General features: G+C 33.6%; 2 protein-coding genes and 1 long non-coding RNA gene across 6 annotated transcripts; 1 reads left to right on the top strand and 2 right to left on the bottom strand.

The window, feature by feature from the left end:
- The first annotated feature begins 7,800 nt into the window (after positions 1–7,800).
- LOC105172391 (Ribosomal L22e protein family) lies at positions 7,801–10,154 on the top strand. The gene is made up of 3 exons (XM_011093789.3): positions 7,801–7,947; positions 8,033–8,323; positions 9,863–10,154. The coding sequence occupies exons 2-3, from the start codon at positions 8,079–8,081 to the stop codon at positions 10,005–10,007; spliced, it is 390 nt and encodes a 129-aa protein (XP_011092091.1). The 5' UTR covers positions 7,801–7,947; positions 8,033–8,078; the 3' UTR covers positions 10,008–10,154.
- Positions 10,155–11,786: 1,632 nt separating this feature from the next.
- On the bottom strand, positions 11,787–15,943 carry LOC105172392 (Dormancy/auxin associated family protein). 3 transcript variants are annotated; one of them, XM_020697294.2, is made up of 3 exons: positions 15,750–15,943; positions 15,348–15,496; positions 11,787–12,371 (listed from the first exon to the last, which is right to left on the bottom strand). In XM_020697294.2, the coding sequence occupies exons 1-3, from the start codon at positions 15,862–15,864 to the stop codon at positions 12,255–12,257; spliced, it is 381 nt and encodes a 126-aa protein (XP_020552953.1). In that variant the 5' UTR covers positions 15,865–15,943; the 3' UTR covers positions 11,787–12,254. The 3 variants fall into 3 exon arrangements, with proteins under 3 accessions (XP_020552953.1, XP_011092092.1, XP_011092093.1); XM_011093790.3 differs by having other exon boundaries at positions 15,332–15,496; positions 15,750–15,938; XM_011093791.3 differs by having other exon boundaries at positions 12,279–12,421; positions 15,332–15,496.
- A 2,781-nt stretch (positions 15,944–18,724) lies between these two features.
- On the bottom strand, positions 18,725–21,599 carry LOC148785202 (uncharacterized). 2 transcript variants are annotated; one of them, XR_016067783.1, is made up of 2 exons: positions 21,521–21,599; positions 18,725–19,064 (listed from the first exon to the last, which is right to left on the bottom strand). It is a non-coding gene; the product is annotated as an uncharacterized LOC148785202 (long non-coding RNA). The 2 variants fall into 2 exon arrangements; XR_016067782.1 differs by lacking the exon at positions 18,725–19,064 and adding an exon at positions 19,956–20,375 and having other exon boundaries at positions 21,521–21,594.
- Positions 21,600–21,973: the final 374 nt, after the last annotated feature.

Below are 21,973 nucleotides of genomic sequence, written 5' to 3'. Positions count from 1 at the left end.
TGTCAGGAGGCCAAAAGCGTGAATTTTTTTCAACTTTTGGGCTTAAGTTGTTGATTTTGTAAAGTGGGGGCAACATATGCAACACCCCTTATCCAATGACCAAATATGTTAAATTTGCCATATTTCTCTAGGAGAAAATTACACAACTTGGAAAAATAACTAAATAAATTCTATAAATTCTAGATTTTACTTAAAAACTTTTCTTTTGAATGAGTTGTATTCCTAATACTTGCATGATTAATTCCTAAAAAAAGGTGTTGTTACGATTTATTTTTTAAAAAAGTGAACATCGAAGAGAAATTGATTTTTTTTTTGTTTTTATTTCCTTCACTATTTCGGAGTTATGTTAGCATTGTCGGGGAGACGGGGGTTCAGTGACAACAGGATTTTCACCGTGCGCTAGATCTTATATGGACGGCTTCGATGATCCTATTGATTATGCTGTCGGGACGAGCGTATCTTGGGGTAAATTTGCTAACACGAATTTAGGTAAATTTTGGGTGGTAAATTCTGTAGATATTTTCACCAGAATCTATGTATAGAATTATGGTAAAGAAAATGGATTTACTAATTTAGGTTTTTGAAAATTTTACCTTAGCCATATGTAAATCTTGGACCTTCATAGAATTGGGCCTTTTGTATGAGACTCTAATTTACTTTAGGTTGATGTAGATAAGATATTGGGTCTTTTGAAATAGGTTTGATGGTCTGAAGATAGAATTGCCCAACAAGAGACTTCCACCACATAATTTTATATTTATGAGTTTATATTTTTTAGGAAATAATTTCTTTTTGTTTTGCAAAATTATTTCATAAAAGATCATTATGTAATTAGTTTTTGTTTTATCAAGCGAGTTTCACAAGACGATTGCATAATTGAGTGTATAAGATAATTGATTATGATAGAATTTATTTTGAACTGAATAATTTTTAAAAAAAATATTATGATATTGGATTCATAATTTCATAATCGACTATGCAAATTTATATTGTAATTAAATTCCAAACATCATTTTCAAAGTTAGTGAAGGAATTGAATGATGAATTAATCAACATAATTGCAAGCCTTGATTGCAGGTCTTGGGCGGTATTTTAATGTCGTATTTGCCGAGTTCTACCACCATTTTACCATTCTTCCTAATGTTTGGATCTGCCATTATTTTCTTAAGTGGTTGGTTCGTCAAAAACCACTATGTGATATGATTGAAAGTAAGGCCGCAATCTTTTGGCGGTGGTCACTAATGCTAGTGCTAATCTCTCGATGAGACGATATCTTTGTTCCTTCCCCTACAATGTTTGCTAATATAATATACTATTTGGTGTTATGAGCTTCTGCCCAGCTAATATCTGCTGCATCAGATGAGGCTAGATATAGAAAAATCATTTCTCCTTGTTTAGGCTTGGTGAGCCAGTGGGAAGGCCAAGGATCTTTTTAGCTCTTCGAAGGTGTTCTGGTATGCATGCCTCTGTCTAATGGAAACGTTTTATATTTTGCAATACTTTGAAAATTTGAAGGTCTTTGTCTGATAGACGCGATATGAAACGATTAAGAGCGATGATTCTTCTTGTTAATCTTTACACTTCCTTGATCATGTGAGGGGGTTGCATTTCCATTATTTCCTTACACTTTTAGTATTACCTCTATCCCTCTTTGTGAGGCCAAATATCCTAAGAATTTTCCTCCATGTACTCTAAAAGTACATTTAGTGAGGTTTAACTTCAACCGAAACTTTTTGATATTTCGAAGAATTCTTGTACATCTTGAATATGATTTTCCTTTTCGCGACTCTTTACAAGCATGTTGTAGATGTAAACTTCCATGTTTTTTGCCCATCTAGTATATACACATTTGATTCACTAGCCTTTGGTAGGTGTCTCCTGCATTGTTTAGGCCGAAAAGCATAACTTTTTAGCAAAATATTCCTAATAGTGATGAAACTCGTTTTTTTCTTAATCTTCGATAGCCATTTGAATTTGGTTATAGCTTTGGAACGCATCCAAGAAGCTCATGATTTCACATCCTATCGTCGAGTCTACGAGTGCATCAATGAGTGGGAGAGGGTAAGGATTTATTGGACAAACCCAGTTCAAGTTGGAAGTCAGTGCACATCCTCCACTTTCCATTAGGTTTTGGCACTAGGACGATGTTAGCGAGCTAGTTCAAAAGCACCTTTTTGATATATCTCACTTTTGCTAGTCTCTGATCCAAACATTCTTTTCTTTTGCTTTATTGGTTGCTATTGGGATAGGCATTTAATCTATGGAGGATGAAGTTCATATCTATTCCTGTCATGTCTAAAACATCCCGTGCAAAAAAATTGCTTGTTCCCTTAAAAATATGATGGTGGCCTTTTCAAGATCATCACATGTTCCTACTCTTATTGTCTTTCCATGTTCTTTCGGATGGAGTTATACCACTTTGACTTCTTTAATTTTATTTTTCATCAATCTTCCCTTTTTTTTGCATCATTGCCACCATTTAGTGGCTTGATATGCATTTGCTTCTCTTGAAGTGGGACAATCAAGTTTTGTTTCTGTTTGCTTTCGTTGGGATAGATCTTTCTTGGAACTATCATAACATCCCTTGGCATCCTCTTATCTCCTACTTCCTCTCCAGTTCCTAGTGGTGTGGGAAACTTGAGTTCCAAGTGGTAGGTGGAAATGATTGCTCTAAAAAGATTCAAGCTTGGTCTTTCTAAAATGACATTATAGGACGAAGGGGCGTTAACAATGAAAAATTTAACGATTTTAGTATTCCACTTCTGATATATACCAAGGATATGGATAGTACAACTTCTCCTAAGGACTACTGTATCTCCACTGAATCTGGTCAAATGAGTATTCACTTGCGTCAACTGAGCACTGTTCATCCTTAGTTATGAGTAGGCTTTGTAGAAGATGATATCAGTTGAGCTTTCGCTACCTACTAGTACCTTTGTTACCCAAAAGTTAGAGATCATGGTAGCAATTACGACCTTGTCATTACAGAGGAGTTCTATATCTTGTAGATGTCTATCATCGAAACTAATGCACTCTTTCTCTATGGTTAGTTGTTCATCAATTCTTTGTTGTATGGCCTATATGCTTTAGGGTTGTCCACAGCTTGCAACATTATTTTTCATGCTCGCACAGAATCTCCACAAGCAAGCTCCTGAGATGACTTTGGTTGTTCTAGTTGTGGGTAAATTTTCTCCTGCAGAACTCTTCTTTTTTGAACTTTCTCCCCGTTTTGCTATATCCTAGGGGGTTTGGGATATTTTTTATTGATTGAGCAGTGTTATAGAAATCGTTGAGCGGGTTGTTCAAAATTGCTAATTATTCCTAAAGGCAATTGGTTGGACCAAGCCATTGTCTTTCCTGATAGAGTTGTTCTAAAGATTTTGCAGTACGCAACATCACTTACACTTTGGATATCGGCTTTGTCCATGAATCGATCCAAATGATCTTGGGGATCACCTGCCTCATTATACTCGGTTATACTGGGTATTTTAATTCTTGATGAAATTGTTTCCACCAGAATATGCGGCATAAATGGGCTTCTTCTGGGTGGGGCCATTACAAGTGGGAAGGAATTTTGGTCTTCCACTCTAGTTACTCGAGAGAGGTTTTGAGATCTTTCCATTCAACTCGACTTTGCTTCCAAAAGTTGTCCTCCACAACAAGGAAAAGGGGGAAGTTCATCCTATCTTCGAGAATTAATACTCGAATGTTGACATCTTCATCAGGTTGCTTTTCTTCATTCACTCTCTGTCTCTTACAATCATGACCTTCATGGACAAAAGGTTCCTCTTGTGGGACAATAGGAGGAGGTTAAGGGGGTACTTGATTTGCTATGTACTATGCGACTGCTCTAGTTGCCACTTGATTTATGACTTCTTCAACTAGTTGTTGTAGAACCTCTAGGATGATTTAGATCAACGGTGGAGGAGGTGCATGTTGGCCATCAACCTCTTCTCCTAGGTGTGCTTGATGTTCTTCCTCACTCTCTTGTTGGGTATTTCGTCAGGAATCACATGTGGAGAAGGGATTCGTCTCGGGAAGGAAGAAATATTTCTTCCCTTCCTTCTTCAGGATATGGTATTCATTGTCGGTGCTTAAATTTCTATCCTACAGACAACACCAGTACAATGTGGATTATAAAATTGTAGTAGAGAGAAAATGAAGTATAAGCACAATCTTACCAGATTTTGCAATTATTCTTTCTTTCCAAGTTCTCCTGATTTTTACCGGCATTTGTAGCCACGATGGTATTAATATTGTAGTTAAGGCTTTAGAGATGAAGATTCCCTTATGCCCCTAAACAAATATGGATGTTATGTCCATAATTTTTTGAATGGGTATTCTTTGAATTTAGTCAACCTTGGCTCAATTCTTAATAATTATTCCTCATAAATATAATCAATTAATTAAATGTACATTAAGTATGAAGGCTATGATTAGGGATTTTATTTTATTCATGGTGTTTGATTTCCTTATCACTTAATCCACAACTTAGAGCCATTAATAGGCATAATAGCATTACGATAGACCCTCATAAGTGTGTGAACACTGTAGCAAGGATTCATAGATTCCTTAAGATTAAGAACTTGATTGCAGATTGCACTTGTTGCATGATTACATGGACAGGTGCAAGTGTTACTTTGCAAATTCACAACACATGTAGCATTATCATAAGAATAGTTCCAAACATCAACTTTAATGTGAATGCGATCATGTGCCTTGTCCATATGTTTATCCTGTAGCTTTCTTATTCTTAAATGTATATTATTCCCAACACATTTTCTTGCAGCTATGTCCCTGTTTTCTAACGACCTAGCCATCATAAACTTTTCGATCCACTTAAGCATTGTTAATAGAGTGTTAGAGATTTCACCACACATTGTTTAAGAGCATGTCACACTTTGAGAAAGTGTAAAAATACACATTACTCCAATTATTTGGAGGCTTGTCACTCTCCACAACCCTGTTTTCACCCTCCACATCCATACCTAGATACTCATCATTCTCCACATTTACGTTTTCGCCCTCCCCAACAATACCCAAATTACCACCAGCCTCCTTAGCCCTCAGTTTGTCCCCATCACCATCATCAGAATCCCTATTTTGTTGCCCCTTATCTACTTAACTGTCCACTTTCTTAAACACTTCATCCCAATTATCCTCCTTAAAAAGTTCATGATTTCTATCCCATCACCATCCCCGAAATTATTTGGTTGATTTAATGAATCACATTGAGTTTGAAGGAGGCCTTTTTGTCTCTTTAAATACAATTTGAGTTATCTATTTTTTGGTACTATGCGACCATCACATAATTGGTAAGTATCACTTGCATACAACACTTTCTTCAACCTATTAAAATTTCTATCAACTCTATAACACTTCTTTTAACCCATATGCCCCATAGCCCCACACATTTTACCTAAATAGTCAACAAATATATCTTGCACATCAACATAATTAAATATACTTAAACTACCCACACACTCATTTGTAGGAACATGTACAATTTCATCCCTATGATACAATTTTAGTGTAATAACAAAAAACAACAACAACAATAAGAAGCTACACATTGAAGTAAACTACAATAGACAAAGAATATTCAAAAAGGCCCACAAAGGAAAAAGTATACAACAATAAAAGATTACATGACAAAAGTCAAATATATACATTCGAAAAGGGACCATAAAAACAATGTTTGCCACCAAAGAGCCATACTCTATATATATATAAAAAAAAGAAAGAGTTTATAATTCAATAATCTGCATACTTTAATAAAGGTATCATAAAATATGTTTATTATATACAGAATCATATAAACAAAGAAAATCACAAACAAACAAAAAAAATTCTTATAGTATTGTAAGTAGGATAGATGATTTAGTCGAGAGTTCTTCAACTCTATTCTCGAAACTTGAAGTTCCTTCGCATTAAAACACCAGTCTTTTAACAAATTTTAGTGATTTTTTAAGCAAGGATTTGGTTGCCGATTTGAGAGAACTTGAAATTAAATTTTCATCAAATTTTGGGGTTTGAGTTTTGGTTTCCACAAGCGTCTATTAATCCCAATGTCCATGTGCCCTTTCATGTGCTAGCATCCAACTCACACTTAATTATTTTTTTAATACTAAAAATTCTAAAAATATAATTTATTTAAACTATACAATATTTTTGTATGTTAAGTTGTGGACCATATCCACGACTTGAAAGAAAAATATATTTTTCTAAAACAAAAGAAGCACACCTTTTATATTAAAAAAAAAATAATAATAGGTTTCTTATGAAAAGACTGACCTTCAGTCCCCAAGCTCAAGATCAGCCTTTGAGCTGACACGTATTAGTGCTGATGCGTGTTAGCTCAAAAGTTAAAAGAAAAAAAATATATATGTATAATATTAAAATAATATATATATGTACTATAAATTTAAATATTTTTTAGTATATAGAAAATATTAAAATATTATATATATTATAAATTTAAATACAAATATTATTTTATGATCTACAACCCGCACATATACATTGATGCAAATTAATTGTTATTATTATATTGATGTATTTGTTTTTTAAAATATTATATATATTATTCATTTTATATGTTATAATTATTTGATTATAAATTTACATATTTTTTAAATTATAATTAGTGTTGCAATTTTTTTAATTAAAAAAATTTAATCAATTTTTATAAATTATCGTAATGAATACAAATATTATAATGTAGTTAAAATTTTATCTCACTTTACGTAAATTATTACAATTTAATTATCATTGTTATATTGGTGTATTTGTTTAAATGAGTCATTATTTTATATATCGAGATAAGTTATTATATATTATTTCCATCTCTTTTTTAATGTATGTCTGCTAGGAGACCAAAAATGTCAATTTTTTTCAACTTTTGGGCTTAAGTTGTTGATGCTATAAAGCGGGGGGCAACATATGCAACACCCCCTTCAATCGGACCAAATATGTAATTTTGTCGTATTTCTCTAGGAGAAAATTGCACAACTAGGAAAAATAACTAAACAAGTTTGATATAAACTCTAAATTTTACTTCAAAACTTTTTGTTTGAACGAGTTGTATTCTTAATACTTGCACGATTAATTTCTAAAGTAAAGGAGCTGTTACAATTTGTTTTTGGATACCATCCTTAGAATGAATTTATTAGTATGCTATCTTTAGTGAAGAAAGGACGCCTCAAATCTCTCGGGTATGGGACCTATAAAATAAATCACTATTAGAACCACATCGAAAAGGTCCGGTAATAACCCCCGATGTCTAAGTAAAAAGAAAAAATTATAGAGAAAAAATATTTTAGGGTCATAAGAATATTAGGACAACCAAAGATGTACCTTGTACATCAAGGGCGACTATTTATAGATTTTCTCTAAGTGTACAACTTCACGTAAACTACAGAAGTTAGAATAATAAGACCGTCATAGTATATACATTAGAGTTTTGGGGGTATTAGGGCCATATTATAAAAACGCTAAATGAATGGAGTAGACTCATAGCTCATCTATAAGTTGGGAAAAAAGTTTGAGTACGATCTTCATAAAATCATCCCCACATCAAAAGGACATATTTACGACAATCTATTATTGAATTGACAGAAGTTAGAATCAAATTATCCATGTATTAAACCTAAGCATATAATAATTGAAAGTATTATAACAAAAAATTATTTGAGTTTAATTATTTTAAATTAAGTTTGAAAGTATAACTGAAATTTTAAGATAAGAATGTCTTTGTTCAAGGTATAGACCTGCGGACAGAGCAGATCAAGTTGAGGCCTTATAACTAACTGTCGGCCGAATCCATTATATATCACATTTGGGCCGAATTACGACCCACAGACCTATACCCATGAAATGCTCAAGCAATAAAAACCCTAACCACATCCCCCTTGTTCGCCGCTGCTCCATCCATCTTTCGTAGCACAGGTCAGCTCGCTTTCTCTACAGTAGTCTCCGGACGGTTGTCACGGTCTGATTATTGATTAATTTTGATTTTTCGGTTGAAATGCAGTTGCCTTTTTGGGGAGGTGGTGGAAGAATTCATAGGAAACTCAGAGATGAGTAAAGGAGGAGCAGGGAGCGGTGGGGCCCAGAAGGGAGGGAAGAAGAAGGTGTCGACGTTCGTGATCGACTGCGCGAAGCCGGTCGAGGATAAGATCATGGACATTGCCTCACTGGAGAAGTTTCTTCAGGAGCGCATCAAGGTGGGAGGCAAGCCCGGGGCGCTTGGCGACTCTGTTACAGTCACCCGCGACAAGACCAAGATTTCGGTTACTGCTAATGACACCACCTTCTCCAAGCGGTAACTTTGTCTTCCTCTGATACTTCTGTTGTTTATTTATTTATATTTTGAATTTTTTCCCTTTTGATGAGCTTAGTTTATTTCTGTTGTTGGGAAATTGGAACTTATTTGCTGACTCATAATCGAAGACAAATGAAATGTGTTTCTCATTGATATAATAATTGATATTATACCTAAGTATTGTATAATGGTGTTTTTAGTATCCATTTCTGCAACATCCATGTATCATTTGGTGCATATCAAGAATTTTGGTTCGAAATTAGATTCATGTTATTGTATGAGAAGTAATACTTGATTGGAAATGGTCGGGAATTTGCAATGTGACTAATATTTTCTACTTAGACGCTCATTATTTCTGGTGGGGCGGTGTATGATTTATTTCAGTTTATGCATATGAGATTGCAGCAATTGTCTTTTGGAATACATTGTTAGATAGTTGAGACTTGAATATATTCAGAGGCTATAGACCAATAGCAACTATTGTATGCAGATCAAGATAATATGAATTTGTTGTGGATGCTATTGAGGGAAAATTATTCAAAAATAGTTGCAAGAAAAAGAAAAAACTTGATAAAATACCAAGAAACTTTAGAAATGTGTTTCTTTCCTAAAAATAAAAAAAAATAGCTATTAAATCCATATACAAACTAGTCTATTAGTTCTGTACATCCATATACAACCGATTATTTTGTTGTACAAGATCAACTAGTCTATTACAAAGGTAGGCATATCTGAACTTATTTGTCATGTGCACACCATTAGTTTATTGTGTGTGTGGAAAGAAAAGGGTAAAGGATCATTGAGGGGAGGGGAGGGGGATGCCTGGCCCTGCCGTGGTTTGGTGCTGCAAAGGTGCAGTGCTGCTACTTTTTAGCGCCATTACTGAAGGCAACTGCAAACTTTCTTTTTCTAATTTATATGCAGAACTGTGCATTCAAAACATGGTTCTGTGCTGTTCAATTTTTTTTTCTTCTATTATTTTTCTAAGCAAAAAGAACCCTGTTTCCAAAAAACCGTCATTTTCGCAGATTTTTGTTTTTTTAAGAAAATCTAATTTTGAAGGCAGACTGCTTTTAAAACGCCGGTTCTGCCTAAATTTCAAACATCTTGAGAATGTGGTATTTTCTCAATTTTCCTTTTCTTTACTTATATTTAATAATTTTTCCTGCTATTGATCTAGGCCTTGGATACCAAAAAGTTTGGGTAGTCTGTAAGTTAAGGTCAGATTGATTTCATGATTCCCTTCACATGGTTCTGATACAGGACCTGAACCACCCGAGCCCAAAATTAGCTAAGTGGTTGTCAGACCTTTTCCGGCCCCTGTAATTGTTTTACATGAAGTTAAAATACTTTCTGCTTTCCTAATATGCTGAGCAGCTCTTCCCAGAATTTTGTATAGGCCCGAACCCTCTGCATTGCTGAATATCCTGATGTTGTTTGCTGTTCTCTTGGTCTGGTTGTCTTTTGGTCCTCTTGTTCTTTATGTTCACTTTCGCGAATTGTTCTCATCTTGGCGTGTCGTTCTATCATGGTATTCAGGTACTTGAAGTACTTGACAAAGAAATACCTCAAGAAGAACAATGTGCGTGATTGGCTCCGGGTGATTGCTTCCAACAAAGATCGAAGTGTCTATGAGTTGAGGTACTTCAACATAGCTGAGAACGAGGCTGAGGAGGAGGATTGATTGAAGAGTGTAATATTTTTCACTAGTTGATTGTTCAGCTGCCTCTGTTAGACATGTCTTCAGATTTTGTTACGCAGACCAAAGGTGTTGTAGTTCTATCTGAAAGTTTAAACTATAGCTTTTGATTGAATTGGATCTTTTGCAACAGCCTTTCTTTGCTACTTTATAATGCTGTAATTGGTCAGTTGCAAAGGTTCTTCCAGTTTGGTTCATTGAAACTCGTAGCATTATAAAGAACTAGAACTAGTATATATGACAACACTTGTATAATTAAATTCTAAAAATTAATTATTACTTTGAATAGTTATATATTAATTGGATAAATAAAAAAAGTTAGAAAATATAAGAAAGTTACGGCAAATTATTTAAAAAGGAGTTAAAAAAAGATGAGAAAGATGATAGAGAAATGAAAAGTCCGAGAGAGAAGCGAAATAAAAATTTATAAAATAAATATAAAATTATAAAACGACGAACTAAAAAATTGAAGGCATCAAAAGAATGATTTTTTTTTATTTTCTTTTAATTATTATTATTAGTTATATAAAGGCATAAATAACAATGCCATTGAACCCCCAAGTCCACAAAACCCACAATAAAATGAAAATTGTACTTATATTTCTTTCGAAAAATATTTCTTTTATAATTGCATTTTGTTGTTAAGATGTGAGACAAAATATGCTAAGATGAATAGTAAGTCTACTGCATTTTCAATTTTGCTGCTCATAATCTAAATCTATATTTTATTGATCAAATATCTGGTAAGTATATTGTTATATGGTTAAAAAGAATAAATGTAATAGAATACTTGCATCAGTTGGAAATGGAAATATAGTGTTTTTTTGGGTTTTTCACTTTTGTATATATATATATATATATATCGAGTGAGGTTATAATTATTACATAACAATACTTTATTCAACCACATTTTTTTAGTATTACAGGATACAAATACTTAAAAAATAAAAAAGCAGAGATGTCGAAAACTAACATAAATATTAAATAATTGTGTTTTTAGGATGAAAAAAAATCCCGATCGCAAACATAATAAAAAAATTATTTTTTATCTATCCTACAAATTATTATCAAAAAATTATCTTATACAGCAGTTATCAAAGTAAGGAACCAATTTGTTGATGGTGTCAGTGTCTTTTTCATAATAAAAAGTATATGTTAATGTTATTTATAGAAATTTAAATTTGTCACAATTTTCAATATCACAGCATGTCCTATATCAATTCAAGTATTACGAATACCCTCATAAAATAATAAAAATTTTTACATAGTCATCTTTTGGCATTATGTAGATAAATTACATCATAATAGATGAAATATATAAATTATTATAACTTAATCGTACACACTAAAAATATTAACAAGCGAAATAAAAAAAATTTGAAATATTCTCATCCCATCAATCCATCTTAAGGTTCTTACCACGTCATTAATCTGTATGTATGTTGTTGAGCATTCTATAAACAATATTGAGTTGATTACACTTAAACTCCATTAAAAAATGTGAAATCACAATTTTTCTATTAAAAACTACACTAATACCTCCTCCGAAATTCACTGTGTGCACTTGATTTTTTTTTTTCGTTAGAATTTTACACCAATCATACGACAAGTATATTATATTTATCATATTATTAATCTGACTTTGACCGACCAAATTCGGACTAGAATTTTTCATGTACATACATAATCTATACCATGATTTGGATAAATCGGTATTTTTAAACCGATGAAACAAACGAGGCAATAAATTATTAGATTCGATCATTGATCCGACATTCAAAACATTGATGATTGATAATAATAATCCAATTGAAAAGGTAAGATCACAAGGGAGCTCTAACGGCAACAATACAACTTGGGAACAAATGAACACATCATCACATCGCAAAGAACAGATGCTTCATGAGCACTGCAGAGCTGATCATAACATGGCCATGGATGTACTTCCAAGATGATCAGAAAGCTTATGTTTCCTATTACACTTCTTGATTACAGAAAACCTTCATACAGAAGCAGAGCTCGGTACCCCACAGATTCGAAGAGTCTCATTTCAGGAACAGTGAGCCTGCCCGCGCACGCTTTAAAAAACACACATTGAAAAAAGCTACACTGCCGACATATACATACAGGGCTGACGACACACGGCCAACGACTCCTTTGCACATCCCCAACCTTAGAAAAATCCCGATGGATAACATCCAGCGCACCGCCTCAAGAAAAATTGAAGCTTCCTCAAATCTCACAGGTCGTAAGGAGGAGGAGGGCTCCTGGGTCCAACTCCGCTAGCCTTTTCGTATGCAAATGATGCTGACCTCCTGCGGAACCGAAAAGCTTCTCTTCCTCCGGCACCTAGTTGAATATCGTCCACAGGCATGCTTTCAGAAACAAAGTTCTAAAACCTAAAAAGACTATGATAGTAAGGCAACTTGAACATGAATACTCTTCCCAATTGAATGTACAAGGATACTACGGAGTGTAGCACTCCCTCTATAAATACATACCATCTCATGAGAAATTCCAGTTTATTCCAATAAGGGAACGGACATTTTTTGTCAATATATCACACAGACGTAAGGCAATTATATACTTCATCAAAACTCAGCCAAAGTATAATAATTGTATAAGTAAATAGCAAGAACTCCTGACTTAATGACTGTTAATCCACCTAATAAGATTAATAACTAGGCTTATAATCCAGTTAGATGAGTTACTGTGAACTTTTTCCTGAAAAAATAAGCGGCATGGAATGCGTTGTCAACTGAGAAATACAATTAATTGGCTTATATATGAATCTATATATACACACACACACATACAAAATAGAACAATTCCATGCAATAACACAAACCAACAATTATTCCTCGCGCAATTACCATATTTCATGAAGCAACAACTACCAACAATCACTTATCAATCCACAACATAATACCTCCTATTTTTTCTTTTAATTCCCGATATCCCACAACACGTATGACATCTCATCATCATATCACACAACACACAACTCGTACGATATCACATTATCTCTGTTAATTGATGACATCCCACAGCTTGTCATCAATAACATTATCATAAACCTTTGCAATATGCAGTTTGGTAAGCCATCTTTCTGACTCTACTTACGTCACCACATTCATAACTATGTCATACAACTTAACTATCAATTTAGTAGAAGTGTATCATAATCATTCACAATCATTCACCATATCTGTAACACCCATGACCACGAAGAAAACACATAACCATAGTTTCACGAGACAACAAAAGTTTACAAGCAACAAGTATATCAACATAGATATAGACCCAGTTGATCATACTTGCCTCAATTATGTATTTTATCCGTATATCCTATAACAAGCTACAACACATATAATCAACAAATCCAAAATATTGTACCTAATCTTTCAATACCTCATTATACAAAATTCGGATCTCTACTCCGTTTTCTTCCACATGAACTAGACCCAATTATCGTTCCATTAGTATATATCTTACTATACAAAAATGGAGTTGAGTGATTACGTTGTTGTGAATGATTGTGATACACTTCTATTTAATTGATGATTTGAGTTGCATGACAAGGCACAATGTTAAATTGAATCAGAAAAATGATTTAGCTAACTAGGAATCATATTGTAACAACTCATGATGATATTATTGATGACGAACTGTATGCTCTCGTTGCGTGGATTTAGTCTTATGCATGTATATGTAAATATATTTATATATATGCATGTATATATATATACATACTAATTAACAATACATTGTGTTGGCAACTCATGACGTGCCACGTACTCCTTTCAAGAGAAGACAGTGAAATTATCCCTAAATTAAATGACATAATCGTTATATATGTGTCATATGCATACAGTAAAATCTCTATAAATTAATAATATTGGGACCATGAAATTTTATTAATTTAGAGAGATATTAATTTATCGATAAATTAATATTTTATTAATTAAAAGAGAGACTTTTTAAATTCAGCAAATTTAGTACATATGTATTGAAAATAAATGAATTCATATATGTTTCATTGATTATATTCATGCATCAATCAATTCTTTGTAACTAATTAAATATATTCATGTATAATATCAATTCATTGTATACAATTAACTATTATATTCATAGAGCATTGTATCAATTCATTGAAATTACTTAAATATATATGTTTACATTAATTCGTTGCACTTAAATAACTATTATAGCCAATTAAATATATTAATGCATGATGAATGAAACATATACTATATAAATCTCATATGAAAATAAAATAATTCATGACACCCAACCATGTCTTCTCATCTAAAAGACATCGCAAAATCATCCATGAATGATCAAATGCGTAAAGTATTACAGACTTCATATTTTAGCAAATTACCATAATACTTATGAATTATTAATTTAGAGTTTTAATGGGACCTAATATTTATAAAAGAATTTTTTGAAAAATTGTTATCTTATTATCTTATCGAATTTGATGAATTTTTACAAAAGCCCAAATTGGGACCGAAAGATTTTATTATTTTAGAAAATTTATTAATTTATTGAAATTTTACTCTATTAAATAGAATATAAAATGCAATATAATTTGAAAAAGAAAGTCCAATCTGCCTACAGACCCAAAAACTATATAAATCCCAATTACGCATAAAAAAAAGCATGTATCAAGTTGCAAGCTGCAACACAAATAAACAAATGAAAAATCGCAATCAGATGATCATATCTCAACAATACCTTAATATTAGTTAGGTAAACGTTCTAAATCAAATCTGCAGTTGTTTGTCAGAGCAATGGGAATATGACCGCAAAGGGAACAATTTTTCTTAAAGCAATTAATTACTTGAGTGGAGGTTCTATATAAAATTCCACAAATGTCATTCTCTTAGGCCCTACCCAAACTAGGTGCAGGTTCATCATAATTTGGCCGCGAATTGTGGGCCCCACGACATCGACGGCTGCGATGAACCTGAAGTTTGAGCATTGCCTGGCATTATCCGTCGGAAAATTTAGCAAAGCTGTGGACGGTCCTCGATGAAGATCCGTTTCATTCTGGATCCCATCACGTAACGGCGCCCATACAATTTTACGACAGCCGCTGATCCCGCCGGTCCCGCAGTGGGACCACAGGATCAACAGGTCCTGAACCAGCAAACTACGCTCCTGCTAGGTCACCGACTCACCCAAATGAGTTGTCACCAAATGAGTCGATTACCTTCGAACGAATGTTTTCTACTTGACCCGACGGCCGACCGCAATATGTTAAACGATAACAATATTTCATAATTCAATTGCAAGCTTACCGGCGAAAGGAGATACCGGAGGAGTGGAGCCGGCGGGGGACGCCGGCGGCGAGTCCTTCGCAGCCGCTTGCGGTGGCTTTACGATCATGATGCTTCTGGTTACTCTCACTGCCTCCTCCGCTGCGGCTTCCGCAAACGATTTTCGATTGTCCGCAACCTCTGATTCTGCAATAGCAGATTACACGTTGATTCTGATGTATACTGGGAAAACTCGTCGAATTTCCAAGTAGGCCCATAATTCTAAAATCCTCCGATAAGTTGATAAATTTTACATAAGTTTTCAACCCATTTCGTCCAAAACCCCATTAATGGAAATATAACTATGATTAAATACAGTAAACTATTTACAAATAATTTGCTTAAATAACATTTTAGTTATAGTTAATCCTTCCGGCTTGAGATAGCAAGAGCGGCGTACCCTTGCCGGAATTAGATCGGAAGCTAAAAGTGGAGTGTTTCCTCAGTTTCCCGAGGCCGCTGTCAGGCCGAGGGCCCGCAACGGTATCGTCCCAGAGCTGGTCAAGTAACCCCATGGGGCACAGTTTAAGAGAGCGAGGCGCAAGTTAGCAAGGACGGCGCTCGATCAGCTGACCTTCATTCGCTCGAAGCTTGTGGAGATATTTATTGACGGCGGGCGTTAAAGGTCGGGCAGTTGTTCGGGATGCAAATTAGATGAGGACCGTTGGATCAGATCTGGACGCCGTGAGATGACGTGGATGACCAAGAGATAAGCACGTGACAAGTAGATAAGAACGACGTGACAGGACCGGAGACAAACTCCTTACTTGTCGAAAATTCGACGTGGCAGCAATCCAACGGGACAAAAATCGAAAGTACATTAATGCCCCTGAACATCCTGTAAATCCGTAACTGGGGTGTAGGTGGTCCAAGATTTATGAAACATACTGTAATTAGTAGTTACTATAATTAAAGGATTGTTTGTAATAATTTTTACTTTTTACGGCGGTAATAAATTGTAAAAAAAATTGAGGATAAATTAAAATTATTTAGAAATAAAATCTAAAAGTAGCAAAAAATTAATGTTAGAGTGTCGGGAAAAAGAAAAAAAATTAATAATATTTATAATTTTATTAATAAATTGCAAAAGTCGATGGGGAGTTGCTTATAACTTTTAATTTAAACCAACTTAATTTAAGCGATTCAGAAACAAAAATCGTAAAACAAAAAATCTCTTTCAACTTGTTTTCGACAATAAACTGATAAATATTTAAAATAAACATTTGCAGACACCCCATATGAAGTGTTTCGCTGAACATATTAAAAATATTTTATTTACTTTATAAAATGCTTTAAAAGTTAAAAAATTTTGAACTTCGTTTTGAATATAAAATTGTAGAGTATTTAGATAAATAGGATTTAAAAGGTTATAAAATGTATAGGCGTTTGGCATAATATTCTTTTTCATATTAATTATTAAGTTTCAAATCATGTAAATAGAATTTTTTGCTTTAGGATAAAAAAAAATGATTGAACTTAATTTTTTCAGAAAACTAAATATTTGAATTTAGATTATAAATTATTAAATATAGTACAATTTATAGAGCTTATAATTTCTTAGATGTTGGATAAAATATCATGAACACCTTATAAATTCAGTCAAGCAGCCTTTAAGTCCAACTTGTCGACCTCATCCTCATGTTATTCAAAGTGGACCAGAGTGGGGTCTATAACGTGAAATCCTTCCTGTCAAAACCACCGAACTTTAAGGTTGGTCCCATACTCCGTTCGGAAAGTTTACTCGGATTAGAATCGATCGAATTAAATTTATTACAAAGTAAGTATGATATATTTATTTTATGATTGATCATTTTTTTTTTGAACTGTACATCAATTATATAATAAGTATATTACACTTGTCGTATAATTAATTCAAATTTGATTAAATCGGCTCTGAACTAAAATTTTCCGACCCCGTGATAATTTAGTCGTAGGTGTTTCTTGTTGAAAACTCTCCACTCAAATTGAGTTAAATGGTCATATTATTATTTTTGTTTTTTGTTTTTTTTAGTGAAAATGGCAAATTATTATTACAATTAGTAATATCAAACATCAATATTTAATAAATATCGACAACAATAATATTATATACTATTCATCAATATTCGATAATAATATCTAATTAAGACCTATAATTAAAGTAAAACTATATCTACTAATCAAATAAAAATATCACATACATTGATAGAGTTTGAACCCACAATGTTAGAGTTATGAGATCTTAATTTCTCTGATTGAGCTAAGCTTCATCCAATGGTCATATTTGTTAGGGATAGTTACGGTGCTGTTTTGGTTTCCTGTTGTTGTTTTTCATACAATTTAAATTGAAACAATTAGATATATTCAATTTTGGAGAATAGAAAATTAAAGTTGCTTCTTTTGAATCAAAACCAAATGTGTAGTTTTATGTAGTTTTGGGCAGTATTGCGGTTGATAAGTATTGATTCGATTAGAAAGATGTGACCTCCATTCAAGGATTCAAGCTCGTTATATATTCTTTCCATATATTGAAGATGGGTCCTAAGGAAAAAAATAAGAATGTTAGCCTTGTCGGGTTTGTCCTCAACTAAAAACCTCTGACACTCAAGTTAGTTAGGTTCAAAGTTAAAATATGTGATCTGGAGATATAAATGAGGTAGAAAGCATGAATATATCTTACCATAAGTGCTTCAGGTTTGAGTTATTTATAGTGCCTACATGTACGGAATAAATTGGGCATGTGGCATCCTAGCTTCTTTGTTCATAATCGTGCGATGATGGATCGGATTGCTCATTTGGATGCGGGCTTCGGGTCTTGGAGCGGGTAGGGTTTTGAAACCTTACCCAGGCATATGTCATGTGGGTCTCCACAATTTTTTTGGGTATTTTTACTCCAAGTAAGGATTTTTTTTTGTCCTTTTCTTGAACGATGAAGTAATACCCTCATCATTACTCCCCCACTTCTTCTAATACAAGTAATTATATTAGAAGAAGATGTATAGTCGCTTCCTTACACCTGAACCATCGTGTCCTTTGGCTCCTATCCATGTGTCATCATCTAGACAGTCTTCACCGGGCATGCTCCTTGATACTTCTCCCCTATAAGTATACGCTGCTTTCAAATTTTACTCACCACCTCAGTCACTCACAAGAGCTTGCTGCCTACAGTCCCTCGATCTCGACCGCCGTCCCCGAGGTACTCATGTCTTCCTCTAACTCCGAATCTAGTTCAGATTGTAACTTTGGTCATCTGCGACCTCTTCTCGATCCTGTAGTGCTATCCTAGTACGTATTCCCCCATTTGTAGTGGGTCCCTCTAAAGCAGTAGGTAGACACCAGGCTTAGGAACATTTGTGCAAGAGGAAATACCCACACATGTTAAATATTAAGAAATGCTAACGAGAAGTCCTTGGGCTCGCATTACTTGCAGTTTCCAACAAGGGAAACACTCAGAAATGTGATGAGGGTTTGGGCTATGAAAAAAGGGTGGGATTTGACATTTGAGACACCTACTTCAACGCAGGCAAACAAGCTGTTGACAGGGGATCGGGGGCTGGGTCGTGTATAAGAGTGTCACCACTCACGACTTCGATCGGCACCGGGGCTAGTGGAGGAAGATTAGGATCTGGGGTCCTGGAAGTATCAACCCTTGATGCAGCTGAAGCGACCTCAGCTACGAGACCACCACGAAGGGCACGAAGCCAGTTAGTGATCCTAGAGTTCATTGCTACATTATCTGCAAAAATAATAAGAACTTAGAAAAGGAGTACGATAGAGCAATAATATTGAGGAAAGGCAAGCATAATGAAATCACCTAAAGAACTCCTAACTCGGAGGGGTGCTGGAGTGAGATGAACGAGCCACAAAACTTCTTCTTCTATAAGCTTTGTAGGGTTATACCGATAAGCGGTAAGGCTGTTAATCTAATCGCCTTCAGCCCCCTCCTTCTGTTATAGGTTTGAGTTTATCCACACCCCAATCACAACGAAAGGGCCACTCTTGGCCAGGTTGAACAAAGATGAACCTCTCCCTCTAAGGACCAACATTGGATTTTAACATATCTAAAAATCGACAGTCTTTACGAGCAGAAAATATCCCCACATCATAATTACTATTTTTAAATTAGCAAATAAATTCATGGGAGAAGTTTACTACTAGCTAATTAGACTTTTTTACTCTCCCGAACCTTTAAAATTAGACCCTTAGTTTTTGTTAAAATATTAATATTAAATAATTCCTGTGACACCCCCTACTCGCTACATCTAATTATCATTATTTCATCCTTTCTTTAATTAGAACTCATTCTATAAGTAATTCCCTTTCAACCCGTAAAATAAATTCTAATATATATCACAAAAGATAATATATACCTCCAAAAGTTTATATTTACCCTCACTAGATGTCTTCATTTACATAATCTCAAGGGAAGTAGCACCATAATTTTGAACACAAATCCGACAAAAGAGTAGAATATTTAACAACCAAACAACCAAAAGCTCCGGCTTCAGCTGTCACGGCTGACCCACCTAATAAAGACCACGACACAACTCAAAGTCCAATATGGCTAGTCAGTTTGACCTATTTTCTGAAAAGTACGTGGCAAGAAATGAGCTGCCTACTCAATAAGTATACATAATCAGTCTATATATATACACAGGCAATAATTCATGTACATGCAGTCACATCGACTAACAGTCATTCGTCATATGGCAACATCAGATATAAGCAATAATACATACTCACAGCTGTAAATCAATCCACGTCATAATATTTGACGTTATCATTAGCTAAGGGCCCTACTTACTCTAATTGGAGTACATCAGTCAATGGTTTCGCCGGCCATCATCATCTCATCGTCATATCATACACAACACAAGGATATCCGTTATATGTGATATCCCCACACTCTTTTACTCCAGCTGTGTAGCAATATCAGCACAGGACATCACCACAAACATGGTATCCCCACACCACTCCAGTGTGTAGCTAACAACACAGGATATTCTCCGCTGCCTCGAATACCCCGATACCCTACGCGCCATGGTACCTAACTTAATTCATATATTTTTATATCACATCATCAATCACATCATCATCAATCACATTATCATAAACCATTGACTGTACTCCCAACTAGGTAAGCATTATCCTTTATTTTAATTCACGATCATCATTCTGTTCTTTATGATAATTACTCCCAATTGGATTTTATACAACAATCAATTATACAATCATCACGTAATCATATCTCGTGTGTCCCTACATTACAATCACATAAGACATAGTAACAATTTCGTCAATATTATGGTAATCTAACAAATAATCCACAACTAATTATATAAATAATCAACATACGAAATCCACGTATATAAATATAAAGTCAAGTTCACGATCACATCCAAAAACCAATATATATGATATATACAATACTATACATATAGCTATATATATAAATCCAATTACCTATACTTATTTTAAATCCCAAAATATTTCGATTTCACGAGTGACTGCTCAACTCTCTACTTTGTCTTCACGTCCTATAATAGATTATTATACATATAATCAATATAGAATATCATAAACTCTAAATAAAATATTATACAATGTTTGTACATTTTCCACCAATGTTTTAATATTCTATTTATATTAAAAGTCCAAACCCCTGTTCTATTTTATTTTAGATAACTTCACTTTCTAAGTTTCTCAAACATATATTTACTTTATCAACTAATTCATAAGAATTCATTTAATCAAACACCTTCTATAACTATCATTTTTAACAACATCTCTAAAAGAGATTATCATTAAACCTCATCTTCCCTCTCTAATAACATAATATTTCTTAAATATAATTTCTGAACCATTTTCATGAATTTTTTATCAATTTACCGTTGCTATATAATTTAATTAAACAAAAATTCATAGAATTACATATTTAGTTAATCATTCCGATGGAATTGTGTAAATTGGCTATAATAATAATTAAATCTAACAAATATAATAATTTAATTAATCAACTATATCATTTTTATATCAAATGTGATATTTAATTGAGCACTAATTTAAATAGCCAAAATCATAAAGTACTCCGGTTAAATAGTACATCGCTCAATATAATCAATATTTAATAAACTTACTAATTAAATAATATAATTATACAAATTAATATAAATTAAAATTTAATTCACGTACCTCTGTTTATCTTTTTCGTGAGAGAGAGAGGATTGCAATTTTCTTAATTGTGTGTTGTGTGTTGTATGTTGTACATGTGTGTGTTGTAATATGTGTCTGTACAAGGCAAGAGAGAAGAGAGTGAGGCGGTGGGGGTGATGGCCCACCAAGCCCACTCTAAACTCTCTCTCTCTCTAATTCATATATATATATATATTATATTACTTACTAATATATATATATATATATTATTTACTAATATATATATATATAATGTTTTTATTATTTTATTTATTAATTAGACTTTTCTCAAAATTTTCATTACGTCCTTTCTAATTTTCTTAATTAATATAATTTGCCCCCAAATATTATTACGAACTCCAATTTAATCCGTTCAAGTTTTATTATATCCCAAATTCAATCTATAATTTGTTTACTAATTAAATTTAATTTTTTAATAATTATCAATTAGTC

The sequence above is a fragment of the Sesamum indicum genome, linkage group LG10 (genome assembly GCF_026168435.1).
Source record: "Sesamum indicum cultivar Baizhima isolate 11 linkage group LG10, ASM2616843v1, whole genome shotgun sequence".
Classification (NCBI taxonomy): domain Eukaryota; kingdom Viridiplantae; phylum Streptophyta; class Magnoliopsida; order Lamiales; family Pedaliaceae; genus Sesamum; species Sesamum indicum.
Note: the sequence above shows the minus strand (reverse complement) of the source record. Positions and strands in the feature narration are given on the sequence as shown.

Coding starts and splice junctions, on each gene's coding strand:
- LOC105172391 (XM_011093789.3), top strand. CDS start 8,079: ATGAGTAAAGGAGGAGCAGGGAGCGGTGGGGCCCAGAAGGGAGGGAAG. Junction 8,324..9,862: donor GACACCACCTTCTCCAAGCG/GTAACTTTGTCT, acceptor CATGGTATTCAG/GTACTTGAAGTACTTGACAA.
- LOC105172392 (XM_011093790.3), bottom strand. CDS start 15,864: ATGGGGTTACTTGACCAGCTCTGGGACGATACCGTTGCGGGCCCTCGG. Junction 15,497..15,749: donor CCGATCTAATTCCGGCAAGG/GTACGCCGCTCT, acceptor CTGCTATTGCAG/AATCAGAGGTTGCGGACAAT. Junction 12,372..15,331: donor TCCGGTATCTCCTTTCGCCG/GTAAGCTTGCAA, acceptor ATATTCAACTAG/GTGCCGGAGGAAGAGAAGCT.